The 23508-nt window shown below is 35.1% G+C and overlaps 1 protein-coding gene across 7 annotated transcripts in view; it reads left to right on the forward strand.

Annotated features, from left to right (window-relative positions):
• Lsd-2 (Lipid storage droplet-2) overlaps positions 1-23256 on the forward strand; it is a 37161-nt gene extending 13905 nt beyond the window's left edge. The window contains exons 2-6 of one of the 7 annotated variants that reach the window (XR_010952595.1): positions 11727-12164; positions 16864-16914; positions 19909-20066; positions 20897-21157; positions 21237-21374. Coding sequence is in view for 5 of the 7 variants with exons in the window: in XM_067781923.1 (XP_067638024.1) it covers positions 11657-11663; positions 11727-12164; positions 16864-16914; positions 21237-21670 (930 nt within the window). In the remaining 2 variants the exon portion in view is untranslated. Of the gene's footprint in view, positions 1-11641; positions 11664-11726; positions 12165-16863; positions 16915-19908; positions 20067-20896; positions 21158-21236 lie in introns of those variants that run through there. The other 6 variants (XR_010952596.1, XM_067781922.1, XM_067781923.1 and 3 more) reach the window with 6 other exon arrangements.
• Positions 23257-23508: the final 252 nt, after the last annotated feature.

The following is a 23508-nucleotide window of genomic DNA, read 5'->3' on the forward strand; positions in this document are numbered from 1 at the left end:
AAATTGAAAAATTAAAAAAAAGAGAATCGTATAGAGTGAAGAAAGGAATTGAGGCTCACTTTGTAAATGAAGCCAAACAATTTTTCCTGCTAAACAAATCATGCCCTTTATCTATATGTATACAGAACAGCGTAAATCATTGCCTTGTAAACGCTTTTGCTATAGCATTGTAATATTTACAAACATTAATTAAATTACAATTAGTCACAGAAAATGCTTTTAGCACATGTTTTCGAATTTACTTAAATATTCAATAAATCAATTGGTTAGTATTATCGGGCATCTAAACTTATACACGTACGTCATACGACCACTAGATACATAAGTAAATAGTAAACAAATTATAATTGTTTATATGCCTCATACTACATATGTGTGTATTTAAGTATGTATGTACATTGGATTGGGTCGGTTCCATGGAAAAAAACCTGTAAAAGTACGCCGCCGAAGCTGAAGTTTTTTTTTTTTTTTTTTGAAAAAGTATTCTTTTCTTATTTCGAGATCCTTTAGCCACAAAAACATGTTTGTAAGTACTTCATGAGCAATTATTGGATCCTTAAAAAAATGCCAAAAAATATTTGCAGGCTTAAGTTGGTTCTTGCAATACATGCCAAAATAGATTTTTTATTGAAAATGTTTGAAAAAATGCAAATATGTACATATTCACAAATTAGATTAACCAAGACTGAGTTACAAGGGGAATACAAAAGCGTGTTCCTGTAGCCTGTATATCGCGCTAAACTGGGTTATTTGGTATCCCATTTTTTAAATTGATATAGCTTTAGTTTGGACTTGAGTGACTGTATTTTTCCGTATAATATCTTTTTTAGCACTAAAGTCATTTAACATACTTTGGTGAAACAGAAATACTCCCTTATTGGGGATAGAACTCCCTTGGCTGTGCCAACCTGACCAAAGCAAAGCTGCAAATTAAAAAACGGATATCATGCAACCAAGTTAAGTTAAAGAACATTTCCGGTTGTTTTTGGAAGGTTGAAATAGAGGGAAAAAATATTGTACGATACTCGCTCAACACAATCTTGAAATTAGGGGCGGAATTTCGGGACGTTTTTGTCCGGCACAGCTTAATGTTTTTATGTAGGTATGAAGGCTTAGCTAATTAATTTTTATTTTTTATTTTTTTAAGCATGTCTAATGATTTTAAAGTTGTTCTGAACAAAGTCCGAAATTCGAAATGTATACGTACGTACAAATGTTGATTTGTGCACTTATTTTTTTAATGCTGTTTGCCTTTACTATCTTGTTTAACTTTTATATATAAATTTCAAATTTTTGCCTTCATTGCATGCAAATATTTACAATTTACGCTTGTATTATATATCGGTATGCATCTAGATTGCTATATATCATATCAAAAATATTTTTGTACCTGGGTGCACACAAATTTATGTGCAAATATTCTTAAATTCAGTGGGGTGGTCCGCATAAATGAAATTACCAGTCTTATGCCCTCAAACGGTAATAATAAAAATATCACACATAAATTTTGGTTCCGACTGGAAACGGTTTATTATAACTAAATAAATAAATGGAAGGTGCGATAACTTCAGAAAACATTATAGGCCAAGCTTCTCTTCCAATTTGCGTCGTGCTCCTTTTAATTGTTCATACAAATTGGCGGACGGGACCTACACCACGGTTGTCGCCTAAACTTAAAATACTACAGTAATTAATTAAAAACAGTAATAATAACAATAATAATACTACTTATGTTTAAGCTATTAGAAGGCAGGAGATAGCGAACAGCACAGAAATTGGCAGTTCTAAAGGACAGGTCTTAGAGTCACCTTATTTAGACTTTTAAGTCACAAAGTTTTAATATATGTATATGCTGTCTAAATGCAAATTTTATTCAGATCAGCATAGCAACCTGGCATCTCGAAATAGATCATAAAATTTTTGAGGAGGTTGAAAAGGACACGTTTCCAATCTCTCCACTTCAGCTCCTATAGAGGCAAAATTACTTTTAGTATTAACATAAATAATTTATTTTTGTTGTCGGAAAGTACTTAATTCAAAACACCATGGCGACCGTCAGTGCAAAGCGACACTTTCAAGACTGATCCAAATGAATTAGTCTCAAATCCTTCATTGTAAAATACAGTGTTTATGCCAGCTAAGAGCTTTAGTGGTTTATAATTTTACACGCTTTGTCATTGTTTCGTGAACAGTGGATTTTACAGATCTCCATTAAACTTTTTTGAATGTTTTCAAATCTTCACTATTTTTTTATATGAGCTGGAAGCTCATTAAAACATTTTGGCCTTAATGAAACATATCGAGCCATAACCGCACAAAGGGCTTAACCGACATTATTTTAGATTTTTTGTTTTTGATGGAAACCGAAAGGCACAAGCTCCAAAAAAATCAAAGTCCTACGAAATACCGAAACGAAGTTATAGATAAGGCAATTTTGGCTCAAGTGCACAAAACACTTTGTTTATATTTTTTTGTGCTCGCATTGTTTAGGTTACGCCTTTTTTTCCGAGAAAATTTTGTCATTTTAATACAAGATTTTTACATTTTAGTGTGCATGTTTCGTAATTTTCGTATTTTTATTTAAATATGGACTTCTTGCAAACACAGGTGATTATTTTTTAGCTTAAGATTTTTCTTAATAAGGATTATAATGAATATAGCCAAACTATTGTTGCAGATTTCAAATAAAGTTGCACTAGTTCCATACAGAGACACCGATTCTTCAGTGGAAATAATTCAAGAAGATACTTATGTTGGGAAACGAGAAACCACTACCCAAAAGACTTCTACGAAAGAAGGGAACTTCTACTTCAGTTTATACAGGAGCTTACAGAGAATTTCATAGTTAAATTATTCAGATTTAAAATCATTTTGTGATAAAAATAATTCCCAAAATTTTCCACAGAGAGTACCTCAACTTAAAACACAACTCCTTTATCACATATGCATTACCATATACTAATGGAAAAGACGGCAATGTGAAATGAATAGATTGCACCTTAGTTATATAGTTTTTATTTAAAAATACTTAGTTTTGTTGTAAATTTGAAATATTTGTTAATCAGTCTGCATCTTTAAATCTGAATAAATATGAATTCCGTCTTGAAATCTGAATAAAAACATTGATGTGCATCACCAACCACTGTTTTTAATGTTTTCAAATGTGTATTTTTTAATATTTTAATTTTGCTTAACCGACACTTTCAAGTAATGAAGTATTTTTTTTTTTGGAAAGTAAAAAGGGCGTAAGCGACAAATGCACCATTATTATTAAAGAAATGCAAACAAATCCCACATCAGTATACGTTAATTATATAGTCTTATATACACACCAACTTTCACGTTACTATCAAAAGTAATCGCAACATTAATACAAAACAAGTAAGGACGGGACTGTCTACAGCTGTGCCGAAGACTTCATACCTTTCATGAATGTGGCTGAACAATAATCTTATCCCGTTCTTAATCTCCAAATAATCGGATGTATAAGATAAGAAATATATAGTGAACAGATGTACATACCTAAACAATTTTTAAGATAAATATAAAATAAACAAGTAAGGAAAGCTAAGTTCGGGTGTAACCGAACATTACATACTCAGCTGAGAGCTTTGGAAATAAAATAATTAAAAATGGTTGATAATTATAATAAATGAGTGATAGCAATAACTTACCGGAGGGGTTTCACAAGTAAAAAATTGTTTCCAGAGATTTTACATACTCTGTAAATTGTTGGGTGTTGTTTCTTCTCTTGATTTGCACTTGATACTTGTCAAGCAATTTATTCAATTTATTAAATACACTTTTTTCAGCATTATTTCCATACCAAGTTTTTCCCAAATTCCAACCAACTTATCTTGTACTTGAATAGTGAATGATTTATGGGAAAAATGTTTTTGTTCTGTTTTGGCACGTTCGCTTAAGTAAAAATAATATCTCAAGATATCCAGATGGGTTGGTAAATAAAGGTCAGTTAAATCAGTAAGCACACCAAAAAGAGTAACATCATGCTTGGGTATATGACTCATTGGGTTTTCGATAGTTGTTGATGTAGTTGCTTCATCTTGCGGTGTAGAGGATGATGAATTCATTGTAAACTTTTTGATTTGGAATGGTTACTTCACTTATTATTTTTTTTGAAATATTTTTTTATCTGAAATTAGCACTTCACACTTTGAGTTCTTCACAACGACTTAATGCATTCATAAAAACTGTTGCGTTATATATGGTCTACGAGACGAGGTTATAAGAATGAAATGGTAATTTCAATTCTACCTGCTGTGCCTTGTGGTGGCTTAAAAAAACAACACAAGCAATTTTACGATCTGCAATTGTGTCACAGTGATACCTTCATTTTTGAAAACGGTTGAATAAAAAACCCACACAACTATGTTTACGACATGCAAATGCATCACAGTGATGCCTTGGTTTTAAAAGGGTTGTAAAAACGCTAATTTCTAATATTTTTTTTAATTTCTTTTCTACTACTAAGTTAAATTCATTTTTTCATTTACATATGTTCTGACTAAATAAATTTCTAAAGAGAAAAATAAACTCCAAAGAGAAAACCATAGGCATTTCGCTAATTTTTTCATGTAAAGTGCAAAACCGGCGATTTTTTGAAATGTTTGTATGGTGAACCCCCAGGGGGCTTCCAGGGGGTGTACCACTGGCATCGGTGGGTCGGGCCTCCAAAGTTAGTGGGGGTCGGTCATACATTTGGACTCGATTGGAGCACTCTAAATGGGTCAAAGTGGGATTTTTCAAAATTTGCCCCTACCCAAAAGTTCGACCCAAATTGGGGGACATCAGAATTCGTTTTAGAGGTATGGTTCCTTCGGCAAAGTTTCTTATTTTGATCCCTAGAATATGATTTTCACATAGCAATGGGCGAATGCCTCTCTACAAATCGATCCGGCCTAATATATATTATATATATCTATAAATACCACCATATATATACTATATATACCACCGATCTCTATGATTTTTTACACAACAATATATACTATATACGTAAGCATTCGTTGAAATTTGAAGCCTCTAGCTCTTAAAATAGGGCAGTAATTAAGAAAAGTTTCTTATCTGAACAAACGGTTGTGGAGGATTTATACTATATATACTACCGATCTCATCAATTTTTTCAGACAACAATATGTGCAATACACGAAAGTATATGGTGAAGTTTGAAGCTTCAATCTGTTAAATTGAGGAAGATATGACAAAAATTCTCTTTTTCTGAAAAATCGGTTGTATGGAGGATATATGCTATAGTGGTCCGATCCGGCCGGTTCCGACAAATGTCTAATCGGACACCCAAATACACCCGCTCACCAAATTTTATCTAGATATCTCATAAATTTAAGGACTAGTTTGCATACAAACAGACAGACGGACAGACGAAAATAGCTAAATCAACTCAGCTCTTCATCCTGATTATTTCGGTATACTTAATGGTGGGTCTATTTATTTTCCTTTAAAGACTTACAATTTTGGGTTTCGTGACGAAATTAATATACCATTTCATTTTCATGAAAGGTATAAAAAACGTCTACTGAACGGGTTTGTTTATGTCGGTTAAGCCCTTTCTGCGGTTATGGCTCGATATTTTGCTTGTCCATTTCTGTTTCAAAGAAAGTCTAAAATTATAACTTTCTCTGACGGCGTATGAATGAGTTTCATTGACGTAGGAAAGTTGATTGCTTCAGATTAAATATAACTTTATACTGTGATAGAAATATTTAAAGCTGTTTGTTTTATATGTGATATCGCCAAATATACTGCCGTCCATAGCAAAAATGCATTAAAGTTCACTTGCTGCATTTTAGGAAATTTGATGCAAATATATTTCTGCGACAGGAACTTAGCCATTTTATCATTAAAAATTCAAATTTAAAGATTATATTTTAATATTAAAATAACATGTATTAAAATTTTACTGTAAGAATGATTTCAAAGCATAAAGGCGGTACAAGTCAAACTATTCTATGTCCCCAGCGGGTTAGGGGGTCAGAATATACCCGCGGTAGGTATGCCTGTCGTAAGAGGCGACTAATATACCAGATTCAAGGGGCTGTGTAGCGCAACCCTTCAGGTTGCCAGCGCAATATACAGCTTCTCCAAACCCAATTGTCAACCTCACCTATCCGCGGCGAATCCTGTTCACTAACAGACGAGGCTCTGGCGACCCCAAGCTCCTCATGGAAATTGGGGCTGGGGTGGGAGGGATGGCCTGAAGGTTTAATGTGGCGTAAACGGTGTTTTTTTCAAAATGCCATAACTTTTTCAAAAATTTACCGTTTGGGATCATTTTTTTTTTAAATATGTTTTTAAATGTACTTTTCGGAAAAAAATACAAAAAAAATTTTTAAGTTTTTTTTTTCCAATTAAATAAAAAAAAATTCTCGGCCCACTCCGGGATTAGTGGGGATTGAAGAATTGATTGAAGTTTTTATGAGAAAAAAAGGGCGAAATTCGAAAATCTCGAAAAACTGAAAAATTACAAAAAAAAAAGCGTTAAACATTTTTTTGAAATTTTTCCGAAAAGTACATTTAAAAACAAATTAAAAAAAAAAATAAGATCCCAAACGTTCAATTTTTGAAAAAGTTATAGCATTTTGAAAACAAAAACGGTATTTTTTTTTAAATTCATAACTTTTTTTGAGTTGGATGAAAAAATTTGAAAAACTTCTGAAAAACGTCTTTCGTAAGCTAGAAAAAGAAGAAAAACTTTCAGCCAATTCTAAAGGGTTCGGGTTCAAAATAGGTCGAAATGGGATGGAATACCTCATATACACAATGATCGCCTATAGCGAGCACTCTGCCGTCAGACAGTACTATCGATTTGGATTATAAGAGAACAAAAAATTGAATTGAAATTACTGGAGCCTTCATAGAGAAATCGTAAGTTTGACCCCAGTGCCTCACCACTAAACCGACTCCAATCAGGACCCGTGATTTATATGTGACATTCTTATATGTAGTGTTACTTTTTGAAGAGGTGAGACTAGAAACAATAGTTTTTTTTGTTTGTTTTGTAAGGGCCACCGCAATGTACATATGTATATGTATATACACATCTGTTTTTATATGCATATATTTTGTTATGCTAATTTTGCCGCATGCGAACTGAACTTTGGACTGAATTTGTACGACTTGTTTACAATAAAATATATTTATCACGAAAGCGTATGTATGTATGTTTATTTAAGAACTTATGCATTAGTCGATTTTGCTCTCTGCACATTTCCTAAGTCGACTTAGGCTGTTATCGCTAGTGACCACAGATGTGTATTCAGCATAACATGCAAGTAGGTACTTGTAATGTGTTATATATGAAGGCCTCCGGTGTTTCCACCCAAACCCGTCCGCTGAACCCTATTGTACGTGATAATTTGTACAAGTTATTAGCCTCGCAAACAAAGCAATGATCTAGCAAAGTATGCCATTTTATAAAATAACTTATAGGTACTATTCTATCTTATCAGTTTACTGGGAGCACTATGTTTTATTTTGAAAACTCTATAACCTTGGGGGTCAAACTAATTTGCAATTAGTATTTTTAGTTATTAATAATGGATCCGCCTTCATGTGATGTGCCGACGTGCACATTCTTTTTCATTTGTAGTCACCCTGCGATTTGTTGCTTTGTCAATATCAGAAACATTCCTATAAACAAAAATATATTTTTGGCACGTTTTCCAAATTATTATACACAAATACTACGCAGAGCGATCATACGATTTTTGGATTTCTTTATCTCTTCTATTTTTTTAATTAAGTCGGGATATACTGATTGTTGACTGACGTAAGATGATCATAAATTTTATATATCTTTACGGATTCGGCGTGTCGCGAATGTTAAAATATTTTTATTCAATTATCACTTGAGAATTAGCTCCTATTTGTGTTATCGATGTTGATGGTCCTTTTCCGGATGCAGATCCGGTACGTTCCGGTACCAAGCCCGGCCATATCGGGAACGATTTGGTATAACCACATGCGACCTTCTAGGCCCTCCCGCCCTCCTACCCCCTAGATCCATAAGGAGTTCGGGGTTGCCAGAGCCTCTGCTGTTAATGAAACAGTATTCGCGACGGATAGGTGAGGTTGACAATTGGGTTGGAGAAGCTATATATTGCGCTGGCAACCCCTTGAAAGGGTTGCGCTACACAACCTCTTGAATCTATTTGTTATTTTAGTCAGTCACCTCTTACTACAGGCATACCTACCGCGGGTATATTCTAACCCCTAACCCGCTGGGGTCGTACCGAGCTGTCCCCTTCGCTTAGGCCTACTGCAGAACCTTTCATGGCCATCTCATCCCCTGGACCCAGCAAAGGAAGACATTTAGGTGCCTTATGGGCGCCAGTGCGGCGTGAAACCTCCGAACGATATCCGACTTTATCACTTTGGCTTCTAATGTCTTGGCTAGCCACAAAGATCATTACGTTGATGTCTGGGACCGTACTTTCCTGGATCAGTCTGCTGCATTCTCTATGGCCCAGACCTCCGCCTGGAAGACACTGCATGAGTAAGGCAGTCGGTACGATTGATTTACTTGCATGTGGTTTCAGTGCATTCCAGCTCCAGTTCCCTTTCCCATTTCGAGCCTTCTGTGTATATTTTTATGCACTCACCACTGTCTAAGCCTTCTTATCATTCTTCCCTTGAATGATATCTTATGTTCTACACCTGGAGGTCAAAAACCGCCAGTATATGACCGGTATCATACGTCAATTGTGATCCCGTTTCATGGCGTCTAACATTTTCGCGTGCCCGTATTCAGTGTATTTCCACATACTAATGGATTCTCTTAGTCGTAGAGCCCCTTTGGAGGCCAATGCCTGCATGAACACTTGTAGCGGCATCTAGAGAAAAACTTATGAAAAGCGGACGTAAATTGTAATTGAAATAAAAAAAGCACTTTGCAAACATAAATTCGGCAATGAGGGCAGTGCAAGCTCTATTTCTGGAAATATTTGATTGCGTTTATTTAACAACCTTTTCTTATCAAAATAACATTTTTATTATTAAAAAATTACAGTTTTAGTTTACTTCGGTACATGTGAGTCGTCATGTACACCATTTTCTTCATACCCGAGCATGCATTCATAAAAAATTGGCTTATCTTATCACTTGAACTCTGAATGTGACTGGTCAGAGCAAACGAAATGGCAGATTCAATAAATATCATTTTTGCACTTTGATGGAGGAAAGTTCATTTAGGTGCATACATACGTACATGCATAGGTATAAATAACTTCACAATTTATATTATAAGCAATAAATTAGCAATAGTTTATCAGCGTGTTTAATTCAAAGGAAAAATTTGGAAACATTAAACGTGCAGGCATATAGCGATGTCGTAAGCGATGAATATGTCTACGATAGCGTAAATGGATCATCCGATTTTGGGTCATTCCATGAAATTGTCTACGAAATTCAAAAATTCATACATTTGTATATGCATATGTTCATGTATCAAAGTTTGGAGCATTCAAGCTTTATGTATCTAAAAGCCGGATTTTTGGCCTGCGAGGTATATAAGATACAAAAATTAGTACTTATAGTCAAAAGATCTGTATAAATCAAATGAAAAAAAATGTATATATTTTCTTTAGTTTTTCCTCTGGAAGTACATTAAGTGAAAAGTTTTACGTCAGTACCTGCCATTGTTAGCCTAACCTCACGGTACATCCAAGAATACATGTCCAGGCCAAGCGCTACCTCGGTCACAATCGATGATGTGAGTGGGCATACCATCACCCTGGTGGGGTTGGAGGCCTATCTAACACCTCTTCCATTCTAAGGGTCATGGCACCCGGTTGCAATGCAACTCCACATTCGAGCTGACCAACTCTGACCGCATTCGGATATCAACCACAGCCACCACGATGCTCCTAAAAGGGGCCTACGCCAAATGAGCAGAAACAGAGCAAGCTCCGCGGGCTATCTGCTCCCCGTGGTGCCCCTTTAAAGTCTTGGTATGACTTTGGTAGCCGAAGCTACTACCGGTTAAGTATTCACCTAGTCCGGACGGCCCCTGGAAAAATAACAAGTAAGGAAGTCTAAGTTCGGGTGAAACAGAACATTACATACCCAGCTGTACACTTGAAATGCTGTTGTTTTTTGTTTTGAGTGCTTAATAGTGTTACAAGGCTGCGCAATAATACATATACATATGGTTCTATTCTGAACTAATTTTTCTTCGAATTATGGCTCCCGAAACATAGAAAAATGCTTAGTCATAAAAGGCGCAGTGCCACGCCCATTTTTTAAATTTGAAGTTTTTCCTAATTATTGTTATAAATCCACTTGGGAAATGAAATACCATTGCTATAAAGCTCTTTTTTGCAAAGATATAGCTTATTTTATTCGTCCACAACCCTTTTAAAAATCTTTTATATAAAAGTGGGCGTGGTCCTTAACCGATTTCGTAAATTTTTCTACAAAGCATTCCTTAATAGTAGTTCTGCCGAATTTTGTTAAGATAGGTTTAACGATGTTTGATTTATGATTAATGTAAAATTGATTTTATCACAAGTGGGTGGTGCCACGCCCATTTTACAAATTTTTTCAAATTTTTATCAAGTCTCAATATGAGTCCACACGTCAAATGTCAACATTCTAGGTGTATTATTTACTAAATAATCAGGTTTTTTGTGTTTTCCAAAATGTTATATATATAAAAAGTGGGCGTGGTTATCGTCCGATTTCGCTCATTTTCAATGCCAATCTATTCTGAGTCCAGATAAGCTCGTGTACCAAATTTGGTGAAGATATCTCAATATTTACTCAAGTTATCGTGTTAACGGGCAGACGGACGGACATTGCTCAATCAATTTTTTTTTCGATACTGATGATTTTGATATATCGAAGTCTATATCTATCTCGATTCCTTTATACCTGTACAACCAACCATTATCCAATCAAAGTTATAATACCCTGCGTACAAGTACAGCTGGGTATAAAAATAAAATAGAGGAAAGTGAAGGAGGGAGAGGAGATGAAAAGAGACTCGAGAAGAGAAGAGGAGAGAAGAAGCGAGGAGAGGGAAGGCGAGGATAGAAGAGGAGAGGGGAGAAAACAGCAAAGAAAAATAAGGAAAGGTCTAGTGTCGTACGTAGGGATTGAATTTCAACCACGGGGCCTGAAAATTTCTGATGACAACTAGTTTGCAAACAAAATTGTGGTAGATGTATAAAAAAAAAGCAGAATATATAAGGTAAAAATAAAATTCGCCAAAAATGTGGTAGAGGCATTGTTATTATCCGCGGAACCTGTTAACAATATTCTTGCCTTAACCGACCAAAATTCATTGAAGAAACTAATTTAATCAAGGTTCTAAACAAGCTCAAGGCCAGAACAATATTTTTTTGTAATGATTATTGCTTTTTTAATTTTTCTATAATTGAAAATTTTTTATTTGGTTTTGGAACAGTAAGTAGAAAATTTTTCAGACAACTCGCCATAGCTGCGTAGATAGATCCATTTCGAAGGGTGCTACGCCTTCATCATCAATACGCTTTAGGCACCTTGCGCTAACCAATTAGCTATACAGCGGTGGTTTATTTGACTGATAAATTGCTACTTCTATTCCTTCTTACCAACTATATTTATTCAGCGTTGCGCCATCTGTTGCAAGACACTGATAATGTTGGGTTTGTTTATTGTCAGTTACTTTGTTTGACATTTCTCTAATTTAATTTTATGCTTTTTTGCAGGCCGTAATCGAGTTTTCAATTGGGCTCTAAATGCTGCCGAAGATTGTGTATCGCGCGCAGTTGTCACAGCTGCCCCAATCGTCTCGAAACTTGATCGCCCCATACAATATGTGGACCAGACACTTGTAAAGGGTATTGACAAGTTGGAAGTGACAGCACCCATTATTAAGGAAACACCACAAGAGATGTATAATCAAGCTAAAAGCAAAGTGGTTGAAGTTGTGCAGCCACATTTTGAACGTGTATCGAAATTGAAGTCTGCCGGTCAACAAAAAGCAGCTTCATTGAAGGATCTTGCGTGGGCCAAGGCGAACGAAGTGTTAGCCACGCATTATGGCAGTATTGCAGTATCGGGCGTTGATGCTACAACAGCTTTGGCAGAACGTCTATTAGAGTATTACTTCCCCAGAAGCGATGACGATAGTGAAGATTATAGTGGTGAGTTTTCTTCGATTTTCGGTTATATGTTGTATTTAATGAACTCAAAAAGTTACTAACAGCTTTCATTACTTATAAATGAATATACATATATTCATAATACTAATACCATGGCGAAACGATACAAGGTGGCAGCACGGTGACATACATACCAACATAAGCTTGAAACACAATGCCCTGACGACGCGAAATAAACGCGACGAACATCGTCTTGTCAAAAATAGAATCCCCATAATTACATGAAGGTGAACACAATGAACGCCAAGAGAGAAATTTACGCGACGTCATTTTGCGACGATAGATTTATTTCTATCGTCGCCGCCGGGCGATGACGACAAACATCCCAAGGGTTGCTGCTGTTCAATTTTTTAAGTATGAAAAAAGAAAACATAATATCCAAAAACAAATTTTTTTTCTTTACATATAATTTTTAATTTAATTTCTCAACATTTTTGTTTTGTTTTGTTAATTTCTTAACATTTTGGGCGTGTTTTAGCAGTCAAGTGCTAAAGCAGAGAATTAAAACGGTTTTAATTTTTTCCATCTTTATTTCTAAATAATGGCCACTCTGAATAAACAGCGTCAATTTCGCCCGGCATTGTGTTTTAAGTAGACGAAATGTCTGGGCGTAATGTCATCGCCCGACGCGGCGTATATCGCCGTCGCTCGGCATTGTGTTTCAAGCAATAAATACAAATTCCATGTACTTTTTTTTTTATCGATGAATTAATGTCAAAATCGTACTGCGCTGAAACTTTCAGCGTCAAATCATATTAAAAAAGCACCAATAAGCTGTTTTCCGGCCGTCATCTGTTCCTGATTTCGCCATGCCTAATACTCTGCATAATAACTCATACTAACATTCATTATAAGTTAAGCTTACGTTATTAAGATTAGATACTTACATATAACACAAATACCGGTGCAGACTACTACAAGTCTATGGGTCCTGGGATCTACCTTTCATATCATAATTGAGTTTTCATTGCGTGTGCGAAAGAGCAGTCACTTATGCCCCTATTACGGTATAGACCTCAACTTAGTTGGGTTGTAATTAAAACAACTCAACTTTCAGACATCTCAAATCCTGTTTGGTATTACGAATTAAAACTTATTTCAGTTGAAGTTGAATTGAGTTGCCAACCTAAGAAAGTGATGATTTGACAGATAAATGAACAGCTGATCAATTTGTGGCTGAAATTTAAGCATTTGCAAGTGATTCTTTATTAATAACAAAATGGATATTAGCATAGAATTTTTTTATAACGACGAAAATGTTAGTGACAAATGCGTCAAATGCGTTATGTTGCGAATAAGAAAACATTTACGCGATCACTCCAATCCCTTGGAATTACCAAGCACCAAGTAAGAAAACGTTTAAGTGACAATTGATAAGATTCTAATGTAGTTATTTTGCAGATTTGTAAGCTATTTTCGGTTAAGTAAGGAAGCATTTTGCTCCTTACTAAACGAAATGAAGGGCCATTTCCGCAAACGCTTTGGAGGGACGGCTGTACCTCATATTTTAAAATTATGCGCTACACTCCGATTCCTTGCTGACGGCTGCTATCAAAAATGCCGTGGAAATGATTTTAGTGTTGGACTGGCACAACCTATAACATCTATAGTTGTTAAAGAGGTCTTAGATATTATTGAGGAGCATATTAATGCGAAGTGGATTAAAACCCAAACAGCAAAAATTGTATTTTACTCTAAAACAGGATTCCCAGGAGTAGTGATTAGTATCAACGGGACTCACGTTCGCACAATTTCACCTTTTTTGGTTGCATCCGAACTGCGGCCAGCCTCGTCCAACTTCGGAATGTCGCTCCATAAAGTCAAAAAGTTATTCAATGTAATCCTTCGTTTAAACGTTGTTTTTCTATAAATGTGTACAAAACTGTAGATTTTTGTTCGATTAAAAAAGGTTTAACTACCGGCTTTAAATTTTTTGTTTTTTTTCGGTAACGTTTTATGAGACCGTGCACCATCTAACTCTTATCAAAGGTGGTATCAAAAGACGCGTTTCGATCTCCGTTTTTGGGATTAGAAAGCGAAAATTAAAAATTTTATTTCTGTCGAAAAATATTCACAAAAACCAACAAAATGGCCCCGAGAGGGCCCGAAATATGAGGCCCAAACCATAGTTTTTTTGCACAGAACATCTTTCTGCGTTGGCGGCCTTCAATAAAAATAACCCTGGGTGGGTCCAACGCCTTTCTGCATTAGTATGTACAACAAATCTAGCAAAATACAACAACCACATGAAAATTTGAACCGAAATGATATGATAGAAATTAAATTTTAAATTTTTGTTTTCGGATTCTAAAATTGGAGGTCGAAACGTGTCTTTTGATAACAACTTTGAAAATTTTTGTTAAAAATTGGGTGGTGAACCGTTTTGTAAAACGTTACCTTTTTTCAAAACAACTGCAAAATTGTATGAGACAACTGCTAATAATCAGTTGTAAGATTTTGACGTCTTTGACAACTACACCAACACAAGGTTGTAAACCGTAATGCCATAAAAAGTTGTTGGACTAGACAACTCAACCGACATTTTTTTGACAAGTTGAGTTATAATCTGTAATACCAAATTGCGAAATTTCAGCTCAACCAGAGTTGAGTTGTAAACAGTAATAGGGGCATTAAATTTTTTGGCGAGTCATGTTCTTAATCTACTCAGAACACTCTTTGTTCTCTTTGTATTGTGATCTGGCAATGTAAATCTTAACATTGATTATTTAGTGTTACGCTTCCGCACATGCTGTGCCTTTTTCTGGTAAAAAGCTTGACATTTGGCAATTGAAAAAGTTTTGCCTTCTCTGACGCTTGTATTCCCACAATGCCTTAAGGCGAGCGTGTTTCTGTTGCAAAAAAGTTGATTAGGGGCACTTCCAAACACGTGCTGAGTATGTTTCCTGCGCTTATATCAGTGGTCGGCGCGCCATAGCTCAATTGAGCCAGTCTTGCTTCACACATATTCTTAAGCCCCCATTACTGATACTTAGCATAGACTTGACTTCACTTGGCGTAAGCTTGGCAACTTAGCCACGACTATACTCCACTTGGCGCATACAATCTGGCATCATAATCAGCGGTGAAATTTATTTATAAATAAATGTCAATTTGTATGACAAAATGTCAAAATGAAATGGAAACAAACAAATGGCATCTCAAAATGTAAACGTCACTTAGAACTTACATAGAAAATCAAAAATCAACAGACTTCTAAGTCAAGTTAAGTGTTGCTAAGTTTTGAGTAATCAGTAACATGCAATGTTCATTTAACAGAACTGTAAGTGACAGTTCTCAAGCCAAGTCAAGTCTATGCTAAGTATCAGTAATGGGCCCTTTACTCTACACCATCAGTCTGTGAGAAATATTACGATGACGAAACGCAACTAACATGACGGCCTTTCCATATGTAGTTCATCTTCCAAACATGTTTGGGTTTGGGTTTTTATCTTTTTGGGTATGTTATGTTAAATAACTTTTCACTACAATATAAGTTTTTTAAATTATTTTAACAAAAGTTGTAACAATTTCATTGTGGACTCCTTTTTTTCTGAGACAAAAAAAGTATCTTCAGCACTGCAAAAAACTACTATAGAATGTTAAAAGAACAAATATTTTAAAAATGTTGTGTTTCTTCGGTTGCGGCAAATGTATGAGTTTCCGAAATATGATTTTTTAAGCGAGTAATCGCCTCTATTTTTGCGATATTTGAAAGACTTGAGAATATTTCAAACTATTTGTGAATCAAAAATGAAATGCAAGTTTTCCGTAGTCGTTCCTCGATGCACGCTTTTAAATTTATATGTTTTTAGAGTAATATTCTCTTTTCTAAAATTAGAAATGGCTATTTGTTTTATTAAGCTTCTAAAATTAGTACGTTAAAACCTATGCCTTGTGTCTCACGATACTCTCTATCCATCGGTAAAAGATCTATGAATTATTCACTTATTCAACAAACGTAGTCATGACCAGTGATGCTGGATTTTAGAAAAAAATCCTTTGTTATTCTTTGAGGGACATTTCGTAGAATAAGTAAAAAAAGGGGAATTTTTTTTGTTTGTGTCGTTCTCACGTCGCAGTATAAATACTCCAAAATCCAAATTTTTTTAAAATAGTTGAAACAACTTTCGAAAACTTTTGTGAAATTTTGTTAATGGTATTTGAATGCTTAACGCACTAAAATTTAGTGCCTATGCCCAGCTATGTGGGTATGTATGATTTATAAAGAATTTGTATAGTACTGAAGTAAATGCAAAGAACTTAGGATTTTTGTGGGATTGTATGTTTTAAGATGAGCGAAATCGAGGCACAGTTTCATCATAATAAAAAATAGATTTATTACGAAACTAATATTCATTTCAATTTTCATTTTTAAACGACATTTTCGTATCCTTTTCGTGCATTTCTGAACCAATTGCAATTTCGTTTTAGCTTGTAGAAATAATTTTCTTCAATACCAGAACAAGGAGATTCCCTCTCTATTAAAAAATTGGATGCTAATATCCAAGAATTTTTTTTTTTAATATCCAAGATTCAAAATTTCAACTGCATCATCGCATCTCTAAATCGCTAATACAAATAAATAGGTGTAAATAAAAACATTAATCGCTTTGTGTTTATGGTTATTACGGCTACGCCCTCTTTGAACAATAAATTGATATCAAATAATTTTTATTCTCAGATAATAAACAAATTGCTGTCGCGCAAAATGGCAAACACGTTGACGATGACTGTAAGTTAAAATAAATTTCTCAAGATATAAATCTATATGGCATGCAAAATTCAATCTAAAAAAAAATATCTACAAATATTATGTTGCTAACGGCTAAGCCACGTTCACTGACCCTTTTGTTACTAACTAATTTGAATTTGGCAGCCACCGTGGTGTGATGGTAGCGTGCTCCGCCTACCACACCGAAGATCCTGAGTTCACGCCCCAGGCAAACCAACATCAAAATTTTAGAAATAAGGTTTTACAATTAGAAGAAAATTTTTCTAAGCGGGGTCCCCCTCGGCTGTGTTTGGCAAGCACTCCGAGTGTATTTCTGCCATGAAAAGCTCTCAGTGAAAACTCATCTGCCTTGCAAATGTCGCTCAGAGCCAGCATAAAACAAGTAGGTCCCGTACCGCCAATTTGTAGGAAACATTGAAAGAAGCACGACGCAAATTGGAAGAAAAGCTCGGCCTAAAATCTCTTCGGAGGTTACAGCGCCTTACATTTACTTATTTTTAATTGAATTCAGTTGTTGTTTTAAAAAAAACTTTACATTAAGGACATTTAAACTGGAAATCCAAAATTATCTTGTTCGTTATTCCATATACCGACATCCGTTTCGGAAACACCCTACACATTTCACAGCTACGGTTAGATCTAGAACGATCAAACGATCATGCTTCTTACTGCATATCAAGAAGGGGTTAAGAGTCACGGCACCAGCCTTGCCAGAGCGACGCATTCGCAGAGAATGTGAACCGGCGTTTCATACTCCAGTTCGCAAAACCGATATATTTGTGTATCGGATGGATTTTACTTTCTTAGATGAAATCGTAGACTACAGTGTCCTGTATAGCAACCATTGAGAGTAAGCCCTCACTGCTTAAAGTAATGAGCTTGGCTAATGCACTCGTTGCTGCGAGTATAAACAATCTGGCCTGTCTTTGACCTGGGCATTCACTCTAGTGTGGTCTGAATTGCGTTGTTTCCCTAGTGTGTGCCTTTGTGAGTCCATAGAAGTGCTCTGGACAATAGAGTGCTGCTATAGCACCCTGGTGGGCTATGTAGTCTGCCTGTTCATTACATTTTGGTATCGCTTCCAAAGTTTACTAAAAACATTAATTATAAACCCCCAATGCCACCCGTGCAAAAGAGCCTAGGTATAACGCCTAACTGTAAAAAATCTAATTATAATAATATTTCATGCTTGCTTAGGTCAATACCGACGGATCTGTATGATTGGCCTACTAATAGCTCCTCCACCAAGCAAGATCGTGGAACGAGGCTCCACATGGAATAAGGACTCTGCTTTTAGCACTTTGGAAACAATGGTTTTTTACAAACAAGTCAACGTTAAAAACTTTATCCGTTTAGTTAGAAAGGGCTAAGTGCTAGAAATCAAACGAAAAACGTTATTTGACTGAAAAAATAACTAAACTGTTACAATCAGAGGCACCGGTTATAATCGGTTTTGTAAAAAGAAAAATCACTTGCAATATCTAAAGCATGATACCTACCTCACTCTCTAAACTTTAGACTCTAAAGCTCAAATTCCAAAGTTTCTTTAAGATATGTAACTTATGGCGATATGTAAGTGATAGCAATGTTCACGAGACTTCATACAGTGACCAGCGGGTTGAGGAACTGGGAATATTTCCGCGGTAGCCATGCCTGCCCAAAGGTTCGAGTGGTCATACAATAATTTAAATTCGGCGAAGGACTACCCACAACCGCAAAAACTCATTAAACCTTGTTCTTAGGTTGGGCAGGCTATTCACCTAATTTTTTTTCCAATATAAATTTTTCATTATGCCACTAATCAAAATAAACCCTCTTTCCATTCCAAAGATGAATGAAACGAAGCTGGTATGATTGTATCCCAAAACTACTGAAAAGTATTATTATAAATAGGGATTTGCTTTCAACAACATATTCAGCTTGATTTTCAAAGCAAAGTGGATTTCATATGAGCAACAAACCAAATCTATACATATTTTGAGAGAACTTACACTGACTAGAACGTTACATCGCCATAAACTTGTAGGTGGGTATTAACTCAAACACTATTTCATACGTTTTGTAAAAGCCCCCACAAATTTTCAAGTCGACACTTAAAATTTAAGGATATCTCTCCATCGACTACTATTCAGAAAACTCAGTTTTGAGTTCAAGGGACTCACACGTAGATCGGAACCAGTTCCAGTTTGGTTGAATACTCGACTAGTTGCTTTTGTTCCACATGGAGTGATTACTTAAATAACGGTAGGTTATGTTGAATAGTAGGACCTCACATAGACTGAATGATGAGTCCATAGTTTTAACAGAAGTTTCTTTAACTACCAAATTAAAATCCCTATCAAAAACCAGGACTATGTTATAAAATATTGGTTTCCAAAAATCTGTAGTGATTGCCCTTTCCAATGAGATCACAATTATGATATGAAATGCAGACTCTATCCTCTTGGAAAATACTAACTTCTTTGAATCTAGTTCTGAATTAGAAAAAAATTAATGCGAAAAAGGATGGCGGACTATTAGTGGTTTCGAATGTACTAGAAGCGCACGAGTTTTGAACTAGAGATTTTTCCTACAGGGATTGTACGCTTGGCCCATTCATTAAACTCACATACGTTACGCATATACGTAGATCCTACATTTATTAAATTAATTAGCCACAGCTCTGCGCGAACAAGTAGTTCTCCAAAAATTATTTTGGCTTGTAAGGTGTTCGGCTTATCTTCAGCTTTAAAACTAAACACAAAAGAATGTCGTCGCTTTTTTTATATTCCAGGTCCTGTCTTCCTCAACCTTACATATGCAATTCCATTATTAGTTGGTTTTTTGATCAATTTAGTTTGCGCTTAAAAACGACACCAAACTTTCGTGTTTATGTATGGCCAAAAACAACCCATCTAACATTCATTTTCTACGTTATAACCTTTTAAAATATTTACATGCTCACTATTAAATATTTGTTTGAATTAAGTACTTTGTCTCTTCTTTTACTTGTAGTCGATCAACAAGATGTTGAACTCGATGTAAGATTCCTAGTGGCTGCTTCCACTGTATTCCTCTCAATGTCGTTCCGCATAATTAGTGAGCTTATAGACTATGTTAGCCGTAATCCTGACATAATAAATTTAGTTAATAGGGAAATAAACAATTTTCTGGTAAGAATAAATTCATAAAAATATTCACCCCTGTCATTATTGTCAAATGTCGGTATACGACGAGAAAGTAGGGCAAAGAGAAGGTCCAACGCTGAATGTAGAATATAATTTCTAGCACTGTGTTTTAATTGCAAATTTAAAGAAGATCAAACTTCAAAAAATTTAATTGAGAATAATGTATAATTATAAAAGAAGCATTGTCAGTAATCTAACACAATGGCAACGCCTTCGACTCGAACTGACCAGCGGGTCAGTTGAAGCAGTTTTTGATTTCAGTCATTTTGATTAATGGAAATCAAGCATTGGCATTAAAAAAACGTTGTATGATCTTACTAACTGCCGATTTCAGTCTTATTATTTTTCTATTTTCGTGACGTTGAATCGTCTCTATTTTACCTACTCTGAACTAAGTGAGCTTCGACCTCTTTGTGTAGGACGGCATCTCTAAGCAAACGTTACATCAGAGATGGCGATGCGATAGTCGTACAAGATTACGACTCTTGCATTTAGTTCACAAAATATCGAGATCGTCAGCTACGTTAAACGACAATCGACAATCGTGATAACAACATTTAAGGCCGAGCCACACTCAACCTTTTCATATAGATGCGTTTAACACAAGCGTATGCATTCCAGTAACATCGCCACAATCAACAAAGGTGTTGCCTTTGTAAAAATGTATGAAGGAACTTCAGACTTGGCAATTGAAGTTTATTTCGCCTCGCCCATTCACATACAAAATTTCGCGAAGCACTGTTATAAACATTCTCCCTATACAACAAAAATACTTGCTAAAATATTTTGTGTTGTATTCATTTGTTATATTGCAGTTTTTAATTGCCAAAAATGTTAGAACAGCTACCAACGAGTGGCAAAAATAATTTCACCTGCAAAGTGTGCCAGCACCCTTAGCCAAAGCAAATGTCAAATTCTTCTTCTTATGCTTTGCTCGCAACAAAAGATTGGAGTTGGCTACTTTTCCATATCAGATGGCACAAATCTCACTCAATCTATCGTTCTCCATAAAAATACTTGCAATGTACTCATAATGCATAAGATTGAGTAAAACGCATCTCTACGCATACTTTTTTGTACGTATTAATTTGAAACGAGCTAGCACAATTTTAGATTAAGGCCTATTAATTTTTTGTTTCCTTTCTATCTTTGCAGTACCAGTTTCCGCCAACGAGGACCCTGTATTACACTCAGTCCAGACCGTTGGCCGACTCTCGCATAAGATCTCGCGTCGTGTCTATCGAAACGTTTCCAGACAGATCAAGCGTATGCAACAAGGAAACCTAAACGACTATTTGAGTTCACTGGTTGCAGCTTTAAAATTGCATCAATACATAAATTTCATCAATTCATCAATGGGTACAAACATTGAACAATCAACTTTGACCGATGTTAGTCCAAACGTCAGTGGCAGCAACAACTCAACGCCAAATAATAGCACTAAAGTTGTGGCAGTCAATAGCCGCAAATCTACTACAACTCCAACATCTTCAACGACGTCGGCAACGCCAAATTCCAACTCCAATTCGGCGACAAAGCGCTCGAAGGAAAATAAAACAAATAATTCTACATCGCCAAAAGAAAACTAAAGCCATAGAAGAGACAGTTCTGTGTTTTTTTTTTTTCAAAAGAAAAATATCTTATACTAGAATTTGAGAAAAAATTTATGGAGAAATGAATTCGTTAAAATATTTATTAAAATATTTTTGTGCAAGAACCAATTAAGTTGAAATTTTCTAGATGTATGCGTGCATACCCACCAAAAAATTACTTTAGCGATTACAAGAACTAAGGATGACTGGTAAACCTTATAATGGCCTCGTTTAATGTTTAATGTCGTATAATTAGACGTTATATGTAGTATGCATAAGGCTGTGTTGAAGAGAGAATTAAACCTTCCTTATGTCTAATGGCATCAGTGCAGTCGCATTGTATTAAACTGAACTCTTTATATATAACAGTTATTTGCCTAAGGTATACCTTTTTTGGTGGGTATACCAATGAAATTTCCTTTCTATATTAATACATACGTACATATGTATATGTTTGTATACCAAGACGTGTCAATTTCATCGACCGATTTTGTTGGCAGAAGCAGATCAACCTTGAATAAGAATTCTTCCTACCAAATTTCATAACTTTACATTTAACCGTTCTAGTAGAGATACCGCTAGCGAAAGTAGGAAAATTTCTTTTAATAGGCAGGTGTTGCCACGCCCATTTTTCAAATTTTTTTATATATGTATAGTGAGTAAGCTCAATGTATCCAACCTACATGCCAAATTTGAAGCTAGCAGCTCAAATGGGCGTAACAAAATCAAAGAACTCTACTTATCCCAAATATTTGATATATAAAAAGTGGGCGTGGTTAAATACAGATTACGCATTTTTTTGGTAGAAATTAAACATGCCACATTCCCTTCATGGATGGATAAGCATTACTAACTTTGATTTCCTTTCTGTTGAGGCTACCGATGTATCCTCATGCCAGTTTTTGCAAAGCCAATTTTATGTACAAATTTGTTTTGTTTAGCCTCAAAATGCGTTTTTGTATACATCCACACATACATTTGTATTTAGCGTTTATTTAATTGAATTTATTAAGCTGAAGGAAAAATAGACATATAATATATATATATGTATGTATATATAAATATAATCGCATACATACATAAGCACGTATCCGCATTTAAGCCGGAATTGCATGTAAACAGCTCGATAATAATTTGATAATTTGAAAACATAAACTAAGTGAATGCATTGAAGCTGTTTTTTTTTAATAATTTTAATTATATACAAACATTTTTGTTTATCTACTTTTAGGCGTTGAGCAGTATGTTCAACAATTAAAATCATATATTAATTGAATAAACATTTTAGTCTTTTAGCTGCGCTAAAACTACATACTTTTATATATAACTGCATATTTAGTTTGTAGATGTGCATTCACACATACAAACATACATACAACAATGTACTCTTCATATTTTAAGTATGTTTTTGAATCATTTTTTATAAGATTAATCATTATCGTATTTTAATTTAAACTGTAAAATATTAATCATATAACAACATATATACATATATACATATGTACGTTTGCAAAATAAAATATGTATTATGCTTAAACAATAAATAACTGAATAAAAATTTGTATTAAGTAAAACTTACACAATTTATTAATTATTCGAAAGAAACATAAGTGTTATTCTGTTTGCCAAGCTAGGATGAAGTGGCTACCAAGGGTCATTAGGCCTGTTGTTATACAACGAAAAGACACCATTGCCTTTCCTCTTCACACCATTTTGAGGACTTAATAAAGGCTACCAAGTCCTTTGATGTCATGTTCCACCACTACGTCAGGAGTATCCAGAAAGGGAGCTCCCAGGAAGTGCACCCTTGCGCCACTTAACCTGCAGTTAAGGCC

This window comes from Eurosta solidaginis, chromosome 4 (genome assembly GCF_040869045.1).
Source record: "Eurosta solidaginis isolate ZX-2024a chromosome 4, ASM4086904v1, whole genome shotgun sequence".
In the NCBI taxonomy this organism is placed as follows: domain Eukaryota; kingdom Metazoa; phylum Arthropoda; class Insecta; order Diptera; family Tephritidae; genus Eurosta; species Eurosta solidaginis.